Raw genomic sequence first — 15,817 nt, 5'->3', positions numbered from 1 at the left:
AAATGTGCTTGCTTATAATCAGCTGTTGGTGGTATATAGACTGCAGACAGAATCACAGATGAGAACTCCCGGGGCAAATAAAATGGTCTACATTTAATCGTATGGTGTTATAAGTCGGGGAACATGAAGTCGACAGAACCCCAATGTTCGTACACCAACGAGAATTGACTAAAAAGCATACACCACCACCTTCTTCCTCACCAGAGTTCACGGCCTGATGCATTCTGAAAATCGTAAAAGCTTCCAGTCGGATAACTTCATCGGGCGTATTTGCTATTAATTTTAAGTTTCACTGCGATAAACACTTGAGATCTGCCTCGTCTGCCTCTGATAAAGCAGCCATGTTGCTTGGCCCCCAAGCGCAAAGCAGAGGCACAGACTCCAGATATCCTATGTTCCACATCCACATCACTGGCCTTTGAGTGCAGGGCAGCAGCCTGGACTGCAGAAGCCCTTTGACAACCCTCCACATCGTTGGATGTCAAACGCAAAGCAGCAGCCTGGCCCGTAACTCCTCCAGATCCCTGTTCTTACCCCCCATTACTGTCTCAAAACCTTACCCTGTCCTCTAACTCTCTTCTCTGCCCTGAAAACCACGCCGAGTAACTTGAAAAATGGCTAAGTCAGAGCCACGATCTCGGCAGAGACCGCAGATTAGTGCCATCTTGATAAAAAATCAGTTCACAGTTCAGGCTGCGACACTTTATCCGGGCTGGGAAAGAAGGGGACAGAAGCCAGAATGGTCGACTTCCTCCAGCATTCAGTGTGTGTTGCTCTGGATTCCCAGCATCTGCAGAATCTCCTTATTGATTATTTATTTATTTAGCAATGGAACACAGAGTAGGCATTTTGCATTCTGGAAGGACAAATCAAGGTAGGACATACACAGTAAATGGTAGGGCACTGAGGAATGCAGAGGAACAAAGGGATCTGGGAGATTAGATACATAATTCCCTGAAAGTGGTGTCACAGGTAGACAGGGTAGTAAAGAAGACTTTTGGCATCCTGGCATTCATAAATCAAAGTATTGAGTATAGGAGTTGGGATGTTATGGGGAGGTTGTATAAGACATTGGTGAGACCAGATTTGGAGTAATGTGTACAGTTCTGGTCACCTAACTATAGGAAAGATAGCAGTAAGATTGAAAGAGTGCAGAGAAGATTTACTAGGATGTTGCCGGGTCTTCAGGGAACAGGGAAAGATTGAACAGGTTAGGACTTTATCCCTTGGAGCATAAAAGAACGAGGGGAGATTTGATAGAGGTTTACAAAATTATAAGGGGTATAGACAGAATAAATGTGAATAGGCTCTTTCCACTTAGATTAGGAGAGATAAATACGAGAGGACATGGCTTTAGGGTGAAAGGGGAAAGGTTTAGGGGGAACATTAGGGGGAACTTCTTCATTCAGAGAGTGGTGGGAGTGTGGAACAAGCTGCCATCTGACGTGGTAAATGCGGGCTCAGCCTTAAGTTTTGAGAATAAATTGGATAGGTACATGGATGAGAGGGGTCTGGAGGGTTATGGACTGGATGCAGGTCAATGGGACTAGCGGAATAATATTTCAGCACAGACTAGAAGGGCCGAATGGCCTGTTTTCTGTGCTGTAGTGTTCTACGGTTCTTTAGGGCCTTCTGGGCCTTCGAGCCATGCTGCCCCAGCAACCCCACGATCCCAATTAATCCTAACCTAACCACGGGACAATTTACAATGACCGATTCACCTAACTGGTATGAATTTGGGCTGAGGGAGGAAATCGGAGCACCTGGGCGGAAAGCCCATTCACTGGACGCACAGAGTCTTCTTACAGAACAGCGCCAAAACTAAACACCAAACTCTGGAACGCCCCAAGCTGTAATCGTGCCGCACTAACTGCCACGATATCATGGCACCCATGAGGAACGGCGCCAGAGGTTTATATCTCTGATTATCATTTTTTTTGTACTAGTGTCTTGTTTTACACTCTTTATCCATCACTGTGTTGTACAGTTTCTGCACAATTTGTGTTCTCTGCATTGTCTGTACCTATGTGCCTGTGATGCGGCTGGAAGCAAGATTTTCATTGTACCTTTACCTCACCGTACTTGTGCACAGGACAATAAACTCGACTTGACTATCATCATGGTTGACCTTTTAACACAATACTTCCTTTTACTGCTCCCACATCCTGACACTTACTTCAAATATCAACACCAATCAATATCTGTTTTGAAAACACCTCCACAGATCACTTGGGGAGAGGATTGCAAAGATTCTCAACTCCTTGAGGGAAAATTTCTTCTCCTATCCCCTGTCAAACGTTACTATGAAATACCCCACTTTTTCTTTGCATTGCCAAAGGGGCTGACTTCATATCTTTCCCCGATATAGTCCATCTGAAGATTAAAGATTAAATAGTAGCTTTATTTGTCACAGGCACATCAAAACATACAGCGAAAAGCGCCGTTTGCGTCAATGACCAACACAGTCCGAGGATGAGCTGGGGTCAGCCCACAAGTGTGACCATGCTTCCACCACCAACACAGCTTGCCATCGAATCTTGGTAATTCTCGATCCACAGGGTTCATGAATGAGTGAAAACCTTGTTTCTTCATGATCATTATTTATAGCTGATACAAAGGAACAGATACAGAACACATGACTCTAAGCCAGGAGCTGACAGAATACCAAGAAGCAAAAATATAAAGAAAAGATTAAATTTGGTGCTTTTGCAAAAATCTATCACCTTTATAGTCCACACAAACTAACCCTAACCCGCATGCCTTTGGAATGTGGGAGGAAACTGGAGCACATGGAGGAAACCCATGCGGACAAGGGGAGAATGTACAAAGCCCTTCCAGACTGAGGGAGGAATTATGATTATTATGATTATGAGGACATGCAGTCCCCTTTTATTGTCATTTAGTAATGCATGCATTAAGAAATGACAAAATGTTTTTCCAGAATGATATCATGAAAACTCATGACAAACCGACTTAAAAACCTACAAAAACCACATAATTATAACATATAGTTACAACAGTGCAAAGCAATACCGTAATTTGATAAGGACAGACCATGGCACAGTAAAAGTCTCAAAGTCTCTCGAAAAGTCCCATCATCTCATGCAGACGGTGAACCTCCAGCGCCGCCAACTTGCCGGTGCAGCATCCTGGAAGCATCCGACCACAGTCCGACTCCGAGTCCGTCCGAAAACTCCGAGCCTCCAACCACCTCCCGACACCGAGCACTGAGCACTATCTCTGCCGAACACTTCAACCCTGGCCCCAGCAACAAGCGATATGCAAAGCTGAGGATTTGGGGCCTTCGTCTCCGGAGATTCTCGATCGCACAGTAGCAGCGGCAGTGAAGCAGGCATTTCAGAAGTTACTCCAGATGTTCCTCTGCGCTTCTCACAGCTGTCTCCATCAAATCCGGATTGTGCACGGCCCCCTAGTTACACATATCGATATCTTTCGGAACGGCCGCGTGCGCTACATTGCGCCACCATCTTCTCCTCCCTCACCTGATCAGTGATCACTGGCACAGTAAAGCGTTACACTAACCACTGGGCTACTGTGTTGTCTTCACCCAATCACCAAATCTGTTTTCAAGCCCTTGAATTTCTTCAGCTTTCTCTCTACAACTCACCCTGCCAAGCACCTTGGCAGTTGTCTGCTGGTGGGTCTTCATGGGGCTGTGGAGGTCGAGCCTGTTATGAGATGCCTGCAACCACACCAGCTTCCGGGATTTAGACATTCAACCTCTCCGGAGTACGGGTAGCTGACACGGTCTGTTTGAGGGTTCAGGCCAGTCCCGCTAATTGGTAATCATGCTTCAGTAGTTGGGTATTTAAGCAACACCTGAACTGTGGTTCAGGGCCCAATCGTAAACCTTACTAGTGAGTTCGTCTGGCGTTTGTTTTGTGCTCAGTTCTTGATCCAGTTTGAAACCGTGTCTCGATCCTTGCTTCCGATACTCCAGCATTTGGAAAGGGCTGCTGGGGATGGCGGGTGGAATCAAATACGGCAGTGGTGTTTAACGAGGTAGCGGACAGACGGTCGGGTGCCACGGTAGCTTAGCAGTTAGTACAACGCTATTACACCTCAGGGCGTCAGAGCTCGGAGGTCAACTCCAATGTCTTCCTGTAACGAGTCTGTTTGTCCTTCCTGTGAATGCCTGGGGTTCCTCCGGGGGGCTTCAGTTTGCTCCCACAGTCCAAAGACGTACCAGTTAGTAGGTTAACTAGGCATTGTAAAATTTTCCCGTGTCTAGGCTAGGGTAAATCGGTAGGTTGCTAGGCAGCATGGCTTAAAGGCCTGTGAGGGCCTGTTCTGCACTGTAGCTCAATAAATAAATAGCTAGATAAATAACAAGCAGGGAATGGGTCATATGCAGGCTAAAGAGATTTACTTTAACTTGGCATAAACGTGATTGGTCGAAGGGCCTGTACTGCTTTGTGATCTTTACGGTGGTGCGTTGCCAAGCCTGGCCCTGGGTTTACCGGTCACTGTTCTAAAATGGAAGGTACCACTGACCTTTCCTCTGCGGATTCGATGGTCTCCACCGTGGTCTCCATCCTGGTCTCCTCCGTGGGTCGCCCCATCATCTCCTCCCTCTCACCTTTCCGCGCGGAGAGGCTGCAAGGGAAAATCAAGACCTAAAGCGTTGGTCAGACCATGTTTGGAGTACCGTGATCAGTTCTGGGCCCTTTATCTAAGAAAGGATGTGCTGACATTGGAGATGGTCCAGAGGAGGTTTATAAGAATGGTTCCAGGAATGAAAGATTTAACATATGAAGCGTGTTTGATGATCCTGGGCCTGTATTCACTAAAATTTAGGGCATCAAGCGTTATGGAAAGAAGACAGAAGAATGCATGACCCTATTACAGCTTGGGGTGGCTGGCTGATGGCGCAGTGGCATCAGTGCCGGACTTTGGAGCAAAGGCTCCCGAGTTCGAATCCAAGTCGGGCCACCCCCTGAGCTCACTCTCCGTCCGTGCCGGGTTGAGTGTCGAGCTAGCCACTCAGTCTCGTAAATAGAAACAAGGGTCGAGTCAGGAGCGTTCATATCAGGACCCGGTTAATCCGAAAGGAGACCAATCCAATCCTGACACTATGCGCCAGACAAGAATGGCTGACTGTCTGGTGCGACACGCTAGGAAGGAGCTTGGAGTGTCGGAGTTCAGAGTTCAATTCTGGCCTCTAAGGAGTCTGTCTGTGGAATGCGTGAGTTTTCTCTGGGTCCTCCGGTTTCCTCCCTCGGTCTAAATATGCACCCGGGTAGATTAATTGGTCATTGTAAACGTCCTTATTATTAGGTTAGGGTTAAATTGGGGTTGTTGGGGGTTACTGAGGCGACATAGCTCAAAGGGCCGGAAGGGCTTAATCCGTGGTGTGTCTCCAAATAAATAAGTCAGCATGGTGGAGCAGACCTGAAGGGCCAAATTCTGCTCCTATGTCTTATGTTTAAACACACCAATTCATCAAGCAAGGCATGGGAGGAGGCACACTCAGTTTGTGTCATCAGAAGCGTTCTACTTCACCGATCCTGCCTCCTTTCCTGCCTTTAACCGTACAGGGCAACAGGAAGGTAAAGGAAAGCCCAGGAGCATGAGACATAGAAACAGAATTAAGCCATTCAGCCCATCGAGTCTAATCTGCATACGATCTTGGCTGACTTACTGCCCCTCAACCCCTTTCTCCCAACTTCTCCCTGCAACCTTTGATGCCCTGACTAATCAAGAACTTATCAACCTCTACTTTTAATATACCTAATGACTTGGCTTCCACAGCTTCGGTGGCAATGAATTCCAGATTCATCACTCTCTGTCTAAAGAAATTCCTCCTCATCTCACCTCTAAAGGGACATCCCCCTTTTCTGAGCCTGTGCCCTCTCGCCCCACTATAGGAAACATCCTCTTTACATCCACACGCACTCGAGACCTTTCAATGAGAAGGTGGTTACCATAGTAACAGTGCCAACACCGAGCATCCTGGGAGACAGCAACACCACTGGTGATTTAAATGAGGACAGACTAAACATGGGCACAGGGACAAGAGGGCAGGGAGCATGAAAAGAGGACTGAAAACTGGGCAATGATTCACACTTGGCTGAGAAAATCTGCAGATGCTGGTCCTGATGAACACTAAACGACAACTGTTTATGGTTTTCCATAGATGCCACCTGGTCTGCTGAGTTCCTCCAGCATTTTGTGTGTGTTGCCTACTGATACCTGGGATTGCCTGACCTTTTCACTTCCCACCCACCCGGACATTCTCCATTCTCCTCTCCGTTCCATCAGGCAAAAGATACAAAAAGCCTGAGGCTCATGGACATCTTCTATCCTGCTTATAATAGGTCACTGAAATGTCCTCTAATGCAACAATATAACCTTATTCCTTATTGCCTACTGGCAATGCACTTTATCTGTAGCTGTTACACTTTATTCTGAATTTTGTTATTGCTTTCCCTTGTTCTACCTCAGTGCACTGCCGTCTGTATGAACAGTATTGAAGACAAGTTTTTCACTCTATCTCAGTACCTGAGACAATCTTTCTTGGCATTCATTAGTCTTGCGAGACCATGGATCACCTGGAAAGTCTTCACTCTCCAGGGTGCAGGCCTGGGCAAGGTTGTATGGAAGACCAGCAGTTGCCCATGCTGCAAGTCTCCCCTCTCCATGTCACCAATGTTGTCCAAGGGAAGGGCAAGGGCCGATACAGCTTGGCACCAGTGTCATCACAGAGCACTGTGTGGTTAAGTGCCTTGCTCAAGGACACAACACACTGCCATGGCTGGGGCTCAAACTCATGACCTTCAGGTCGCTAGTCCAATGCCTTAACTACTTAGCCACGTGCCCACACACCTGTGACAATATTAAACCATTTGCTTATTCGTTCATTATGAGCTGTGTCATTGACAGAGACGATCATGGTCTTTCCATGACTACGATTGATCTTGAGAAATTTTTCTGCAGAAGTGCCACTGCCTTCTTCTGGGCAGTGTCTTCACAAGACTGGTAACCCCAGCCATTATAAAACTCGCTAAGAGATTGCCTGCCAGGCATCAGTGGTCGTAGAATCAGAACTTGTGATATGCACCAGCTGCTCATACAACCATCCACCATCTCCTCCCATGGCTTCACATGACCCTGATCGGGGGCTAAGCAGATGCGACACCTTGCCCGAGGGTGAGCTACAAGCTAGCAGGGGGAAGGAGAGCCTTACACTCCCATTGGTAGAGACGTATCTGAACCATGCCACTCCAGTAAACCAATACCAATAATTAACTGATTCAAACTTACCACTTCTGGTTAGATAATCATATAGAAGTACAGCACAGAAACAGGCCCTTCAGCCCATCTAGTCCATGCCAAAGCCACTTAAACTGCCTACTCCTAATAAGAAAGAACGTGAGAAATAAGAGCAGGAGTTGGTCATCTGGCCCGTCGAGCCTGCTCCGCCATTCAATAAGATCATGGCTGATCTGGCCATAGACTCATCTCCATCTACCCACCTTTTCCCCTTAACCCTTAATTTCCCTCTTATGCAAAAATCTATCCAACTTTGTCTTAAGTATATTTAAGACAACGCAGGAGTTGAGTGGGCGAAGCGGTCCCAACCCTCCAAGCAGACCATTGCCTTTGTCAGAGCTGGGGAGCAGCCAATACCTGCCAAAAGAACATCTGCAGGCATTCTCACCTCTGTGAGGGACTGGCAGCTATTGGTGGACCTCGAGTGGCAGCTGAAGAGTTCCACAGATTCACCTCTTTCTCCTCATCTCCGTCCTAAATCTACTCCCCCAAATCTTGAGGCCTTGTTCCCTAGTTCCAGTCTCACCTACCAGTGGAAACAACTTTCCTGCCTCTACCTTGTCTATCCCTTTCATAATTTTACACGTTTCTATAAGATCTCCTCTCATTCTTCTGAATTCCAGTGAGTACAGTCCCAGGCAGCTCAATCTCTCCTCATAGTCTAACCCCCTCATCTCTGGAATCAACCTGGTGAACCGTCTCCAAAGTTAGTAGTATATCCTTCCTCAAGTCAGGAGACCAGAACTACACGCAGTACTCCAGGTGTGGCCTCACCAGTACCCTGTATAACCTCCCTGCTCTTAAATTCAATCCCTCTAGCAATGAAGGACAACATTCAATCTGCCTTCTTGATAGCCTGCTGCACCTGCAAACCAACCTTTTGTGATTCATGCACAAGTTGTTGTCATGGGTATCCCTCGAGGTCGAGGATGATGGTCTTCGTTCTGAAGAAGTGGCCCACAGAGCGAAGATGCCTGTGCATGTATTTGTTTAACGTGTACTTGATGTTGCACTCCAAGAAGCACACGGTACTTCACAAATCAACCAACTGATTCCAATGGCATGGAAACCACGACGATTGGAGCTGATGGATTTGTTGCAGCCTTCATCCGCCTTCACAGCCGTTGAGTTCAAAGTAACTTTGTTCGCCTGTTCCAGCATTGAGGTCTTGGTTGGATTGTTCTTTGTCAGGGACCTCACCCTCAACCTTACCGCCATGGGTGACCCTACCAGGAGCATAGCTCCAGACGGCATTGCTCTCGGGATCTCAGGACCACACAAACTTCTCCACCACGACAAGGTGACAATCCACAGAGAAGCATGCACAAGTAATCCCACGTCCCTCTGCACGGCAGCGTGCTGCAACTTTTTACCGTTTAAATAATAATCTGCACTTTCATTTTTCCTTCCAAAGTGGATGACCTCGCATTTACCAACATTGTACTCCATCTGCCAGAGCCTTGCCCGCTCACCTAACCAATCTATATCACTCTGCAGACTCTCTGTATCCTCTGCACAAGCTGACCTGCACCTGGACCAGAGCTCTCCAAATCCTTACTACCCATGTACCTATCCAAACTTCTCTCAAACTTCGAAATCAAGCTCAAATGGACAACTTGTGCTGGCAGCTCTTACCACACTGTCATAATCCACTGAGCTACTTTGAGGGATCTACGGACCCCAAGATCCCTCTGTTACTCTATGGCATATCCTGCAAATCCACACAGCGCTCACTCTGGTGGTGAAAATTCCAGGGTTTCCGGACACATTCAGTGACATCCCAAGTGGCTGACCCATTACCCTGAAGCCTTGTCCGTGTGGCAGGACGCTCAGGTTCCTTCTCCCCGTATCTCTCACTCTCTCTCTCTCCTCCCCTCACCCCTCCCCAACTGCTCTCCCTCCCCCTCTCTCCATTCTCTCTCTCTTCCTCCCTCTCTCTCGCCCCCTCCTCTTCTATCTCTCTCCCCTATCCCTTCCTCTCTTTCTCTCTCTCTCTCCCCTCCCCTCAACCCTGATCCTCCTCCTCTCCCTCTAGCCCTCCCTCACTGTCTCTCCCTCTCTCCTGCTGACTCACTCTCTCCTTTCTTCTCCCTCTCTCCCTCCCTCACTCCCTCTCCTTTCAGTCTCTTCCCTCTCACCTGTGTGTATGTCTCTCTCTCCCCCCTCTTCTCCCTCTCCCCTTCCCTATCTCTGTCCATCTCCCCCGTCCCTCTCCCCTCTCTTTCTCACTCTCCCCTCCTATTACCCCTCCCCTCCCCATCTCACTCTCTCCCTCTCCTCTCTCACTCACTTTCTCCGTCTCTCTCTCTCTCTCCCTCTCCTCCCCTCCCCTACCCCTCCCCCCTCCTTCTTCTCTCTCTCCTCTCCCTCTCTCAGTCCTTCTCCCGCTCCTGTCTCCCACTGCCTCTCTCCCTTTCTCTCTCCCTCCCACCCTCTCTTCCTCTCTCTGTCACTCTCCCTGTCCCATCCCATCACATCGTCCCCCTCCCTCTCTCTCCCCCCCACTCTTTCTCCCTCTTTCCAAACCCCCTCCCACTCTTTCTCCCTCGCTCCCTCCCTCACTCTCTCACCCTCCCTCAGTCCCTCTCCCTCCCCCCCTCTCTTTCTGGCTCACTGTAGCTGCCAACGCTCTCATCCATAATTAACAGCTTCCCTGACTGTATTGAAGCAGTGGTGGTGTTGGATCTCCCTCCCATGTTCCCCTGACAATGTGCACGACTTAATGAGCCAGCACATGCTGTCGATTTTCAATCAACTCCTCAAAATCAGTGGGATAAACGTAGGCGTAGAACTCAAAACCCAGCAGCTCGGGAACAGTGTCTTCGCCCCCCCCCCCCGCCCTTGCCAGAACTGAACACAGTGCTAAAATAAACCTAGTCCCTTCTGGTTACACCAGATAATCTCCCTTCATCCCGGGATACTCATGTTGCCTGTCGAATGGTTTCCTAAACACCGTGATCCCATCTGCATCCACCACCATGCCTGGCAGCCTGCTGCAGGCACCCACCACTCTCTGAGTAATAGACAAACACAAGGGATTCTGCAGATGCTGGAAATCCAAAGCAACACATGAAAAATGCTGGATGAACTCAGCAGGTCAGGCAGCACCTATGGAAGGGAATAAACAGATGATGTTTCGAGCCAAGACCCTTCATCCATGTAACAGACTTGCCTTACACCTCTCCTTTAAACTTTACCCTCTCACCTTAATGCATGTCCATGAGTATTTGACATTTATACCCAGGGAATATATTCTGGCTGCTCTCTCTCTGTCTCTCATAATGTTATCAACATCTTCACTCAGAGGGTGGTGACAGTGTGGAACGAGCTGCCAGCACAAGTGGTAGATGTGGGTTCAATTTCAACACTTAAGAGAAATTTGGACGGGACGGGGACTAATACCCTAGCAGGAAGGTTTGTTAATGCGGCACAGTGGGGTTCAAACTAGAGTTGCAGGAGGACGGGCACCCAGAGTGCCAGGACAGTTAGCGGAGAGATTGTGGAGGCAGATGTTGGTCAGACCTCGGACAAAGTCAGGAATCAAAAGGTTGAGCGTGGTGCAACCAGTGTGCTGAGCTGCCCACATTTCAGTGCAAGAAGTGTCGTAGAAAAGGCAGATGAGCTCAGAACTTTTAGAATTATGATGCTGTAGCCATTAGTGAGACTCCCTTGATCTGTAGGAACAGCACATAAGACAAGTTTTTCACTCTGTCTGGTACATATGACAACAATAAATCAATTTACCAATTTACAAATGGACAGGGTACAACATGGATCCTAATCCTACTGGCTAATTCCAGTCCCGCTTTTCCTGGCTATTCTATAGAGAGTGCAGAGCAGATCCCTCAGGGTGCTGCCTGGATTGGAGGACTTCAGTTATGGGGACAGCTTTTACAAGATTGGCTTGTTATCCCTGGGGTGAAGAAGGCTGAGGGGTGACCTGATAAAAGTATACATAATTATAAGGTATTCCATCTGGGTAACCCTCAACCTGTCAGCATTAATATAGTTTTCTCCTTCCAGTTTTTTTTCTCTTTTTTTCTTTTCCTCTCACCCTTCCCTCTTCTTCCATTTCCCATTACGGCCTCTTACTTCTATTCCTCACCTACCTATCACCTTCCCCTGGTGTCCTTCCTCCTTCCCGTTTTCCTCTGGTCCACTCTCCTCTCCTATCAGATTCCTTCTTCTCCAGCCCTCGACCTTTCCAGCCCACCTGGATTCACCTATCACCTTCCAGCTATCCTCCTTTCTCCTTTCCCACCCACCCCCCACCTTTTTATTCTGGCATCTTCCCCCTTCCTTTCCAATCCTGAAGACGGGTCTCTGCCTGCTGCCTGGCTTGCTGAGTTCCTCCAGCATTTTGTGTGTGTTACTCTGATTTCCAGCATCTGCAGAACATTGTGCTTATAATAAGAGGCACAGGTAGGCTAGAGAGTCAAAATATTCTGTGATGTATGACTCTGTGGCTCCACCCATTTTATTGGCCCAAATCACAATAACTATTGCATGCTGAATTTCACTAGTTAGTGGATAGAGAGGTCCACAGAGTATAAGGGATTGTGGGTGAAATGGCAACCATCAGTAATCAGGCCTGCTCAAAATTGTAATCATCCTCAGTCCTAATCCCACAATTTGGGGCCACAGTCATGGGGTTACGCAGTCACGGACAAAGCAGTGGCTGATTGGCAGGAGGCAAAGTATGGGATTAAAGGGAGCCTTTTCTGGTTGGCTGCCAGTGACTAGTGGTATTCCACAGGGGTCAGAGTCAGGACCCAATTCTTTTCATGTTATATGTCAATCATTTGGATGATGGAATTGATGGCTTTGTTGGAAAGTTTGCAGACAAAACAGAGATAGATGGAGCTAGTTTTGAGGAAGTAGAGAGACTACTAAGGATTTAGACAGATTAGGAGAATGGGCGGTAAAATGGCAGATGGAATACAGCGTTGGGAAGAGTATGGTCATGCACTGGTAGAAGAAATGAAAGGATAGACAATTTTTGAAATGGAGAGAAAGTGCAAAAACTGAGGTGCAAAGGGACTTGGAAGTTCCTGTTAATTTGCAGGTTGAGTCTGTAGTGAGGAAGGCAAATGTGATGTTAGCATTCATTTCAAGAGGACTAGAAATATCAAAGCAAGGATGTAATGTGGAAACTTTATAAAGCACTGGAGAAGCCTTGGAGTGTTGTGAGCAGTTTTGGGCCCCTTATCTGAGAAAGGATGTAGTGAAACTGTAGAGGGTTCAAAGGAGGTTCACAGAAATGATTAAGGTTGAATTCCTTGTCATTTAAAGAGTGTTTGATGGCTCGACGGGCCAAATGCCTAATTCTGCTCCTGTATCTTATGGTCTTATGGAATTTCTTTAGCCAGGGAGTGGGGAACGGAGGAATTCATTGCCACAAGCAGATGTGGAGGCCAAGTCTTTATGTATATTTAAGGCGAAATTTGAGAGGTTCTTAATTGGTCATGACATGAAGGGATACAGGGAGAAGGCAGGAGAATGGGGCTGAGAGAAAAGATGGATCAGCCATTATGAAATGATGGAGCTGACTCGATGGGCCAAATACCCTAACTCTCATCCTATATCTCATGCTGTTATGGTTATCCAGCACAGAAACAGGCCGTTCACTTATCACATCCACGTTGTCCAAGTGAGCTTGTCTGCATATGGCCCCTATCCCTCTAAACCAAGGGTTCCCAAACTTTTTTATGCCATGGACCCCTATCATTAACCGAGGGGTCCTTGGGCCCAGGGTGGGAGCTCCTACTCCAAATATTTCCTCTGCACATATCTCTCCAAATGTCTTTAAAATGTTGTAATTGTCATAATACATCCATGAATTTCAGGGTTGTTCAGTGCATACATATTTTGATAATAAATGTTCCTTGAATCTTTTGAATCCTCGCTAAATAAAAAGTTAAGATTCTCAATTGAAGGGAATTCCAGCTGCGAGTACTTGGACAACCATTGAATGATTGAGTAACACACACACACAGGTTTCGGGGTACTTGGTGACTAGTGATAAAATAAGTCAAAGTCAGCATGGTTTCTGCAAAGGGAAATCTTGCCTGACAAACATGTTAGACTTCTTCAAGGAAGCAACAAGTAGGGTGGACAAAGTAGATGTCATTTACTTCGATTTTCAGAAGGAATTTGATAAGGTGCCACACATGAGACTGCTTAGCAAGATAAAACCCTATGGCGTCACAGGAAAGATACTGGCATGGATAGAGCAATGGCTATAGGCAGGAGGCAGCAAAACTTTTCTGCTTGGCTGCCAGTGACTAGTGGTGTTCCTCAGGGGAGTGTAGTGGGACCACTACTTTTCACATTGTTTGTCAATGATTTAGATAATGGAATTGATGGCTTTGTGGCAAAGTTTACAGATGATTTGTGATTACAAGTAGGATAGATAAGGGGATAACAGTGGATGTTATATATTTGGACTTTGAATAAAGAAGGCCTTTGCTAAGGTGCCAGACATGAGGCTGCTTACCAAGTTAACAGCGCATGGTATTACAGGAAAGTTACTAACATAGTTAGGGCATTGGCTTATTGGTAGGAGGCAGTGAGTGGGAATAAAAAGATCCTTTTCTGGTTGGCTGCCAGTGACTAGCGGTGTTCCACAGTGGTCAGTGTTGGGACCACTTCTTTTTATGCTGTATATAAATGACTTAGATGATGGAATAGATGGCTTTGTTGCCAATTTTGCAGATGATACAAAGATTGGTGAAGGGGCTGGTAGTGTTGAGGAAACAGGTAGGATGCAGAAAGACAGACAGATTAGGAGAATAGGCAAGAAAGTGGTGAATTAAATACAATGTTGGAAAATGCACTTTGGTAGTACAAATGCATGTGTGAACTGTTTTCTAAATGGGGAGAAAATCCAAAAATCTGAGATGTAAAGGGACTTGGGAGTCCTTGTGCAGAACACCCTGAAAGTTAACTTGCAGGTTGAGCTCATGGTGAAGAAGGCAAATGCCATGTTAGTGCTCATTTCAAGACGTCTAGAATACAAGAGCAAGGATGTGATGCTGAGGCTTTATAAGACACTGATGAGGTCTCACCTTGAGTATTGTGAACAGTTTTGGGCCCCTCATCTTAGAAAAGATGTGCTGGCATTGCAGAGGGTCCAGAGGTTTATAAGGATGATTCCAGGAATGAAAGTGTTATACAAGGAATGTTTGATGGCTCTGGGTCTGTTCTCACTGGAATTCAAAAGGATGAGGGGGATCTCATTTAAACCTTTCGAATGTTGAAAGGCCTAGACAGAGTAGATGTGGAAAGGATGTTTCCCATGGTGAGAGAGTCTAGGACAAGAGGGCACAGCCTCAGGATAGAGGGGCGTGCGGAGAAATTTCTTCCGCCAAAGGTTGGTGAATTTGTGGAATTTGTTGCCACAGGCAGCTGTGGGGTCCAGGTCATTGGGTGTACTTAAGGCCGAGATAGATAGGTTCTTGATTGGGCATGACATCAAAGGTTACGGGGAGAAAGCCGGGAACTGGGGTTGAGGGGGAGATAAAAAAGGATCAGCCATGATTGAATGGCGGAGCTGACTTGATGGGCCAAATGGCTTAATTCTGCTCCTATGTCTTATGGTCTTATGGTACAAAATAGGTGGAGGGGTAGCTAGTGCTGAGGAAGCAATGCAATTGTGGCAGGACTTAGACAAGTTGGAAGAATGGATAAAAAATGGAAGACGGAATACAGTGTTGGGAAATGTAAGATAATGCATTTTGGTAAAAGAAACAATAGTGAGGACTATTATCTAAATGGGGAGTAGCTTCAAGCATCAGAGGTGCAGTGGGACTTAGGAGTCCTCATGCAAGACTCCCAGAAGGTTAATTCACAGGTTGAGTCTGTGGTAATAAAGGCAAATACAATGTTGGCATTTATTTCAAGAGGAATAGAATATAAAAGCAAGGAGATAATGCTGAGCCTTTATAAGACACTAGTCAGGCTGCACTTGGAGTATTGTCAACAGTTTTGGGCCCATATCTCAGAAAGGATGTGTTGACATGAGAGAGAGTCCAGAGGAGGTTTATGAGGATGATTCCGGAAATGAAGGGGTTAACATATGAGGAGCATTTGGCAGCTTTGGGCCTGTACTCACTAGAATTTAGAAGAATGCAGGGGGATTTCATTGAAAACCACTGAATGTTGAAAGGACTAGATAAGGTGGATTGTGGAGAGGATGTCTGCCATGGTGGGGCTATCCAGAACTAGAGGGCTCAGCCTCAAAATTGAGGGGTGACCCTTTAGAACAGAGGTAAGGAGGAATTTTTTTTAGCCAGAGAGTAGTGAGTCTGTGGAATGCTCTACCACAGACATCTGTGGAGGCCAAGACCGTGGGTATGTATTGATAGATTCCTGATTGGTCAGGGTCAAATGTTATGGCAAGAAGGCAGGTGTATGGGGTTGAGTGGGATCCAGGATCAGCCATGATGGAGTGGCAGAGCAGACTCGAAGGGCTGAATGGCCTAATTCTGCTCCTATATCTGATGATCCCCAGCACATCCTGGGA

At 46.8% G+C, this 15,817-nt stretch overlaps 1 protein-coding gene across 1 annotated transcript in view; it reads right to left on the bottom strand.

Annotated features, from left to right (window-relative positions):
• LOC134350782 (regulator of G-protein signaling 17-like) overlaps positions 1-15,817 on the bottom strand; it is a 157,746-nt gene that overhangs the window by 59,229 nt on the left and 82,700 nt on the right. The window contains exon 4 of the mRNA XM_063056468.1: positions 4,516-4,617. Within this exon, the coding sequence (XP_062912538.1) occupies positions 4,516-4,617 (102 nt within the window). The remainder of the gene's footprint in view (positions 1-4,515; positions 4,618-15,817) is intronic.

Source organism: Mobula hypostoma, chromosome 8 (assembly GCF_963921235.1).
Source record: "Mobula hypostoma chromosome 8, sMobHyp1.1, whole genome shotgun sequence".
Classification (NCBI taxonomy): domain Eukaryota; kingdom Metazoa; phylum Chordata; class Chondrichthyes; order Myliobatiformes; family Myliobatidae; genus Mobula; species Mobula hypostoma.
This window is presented reverse-complemented; position numbering and strand designations above follow the sequence as displayed.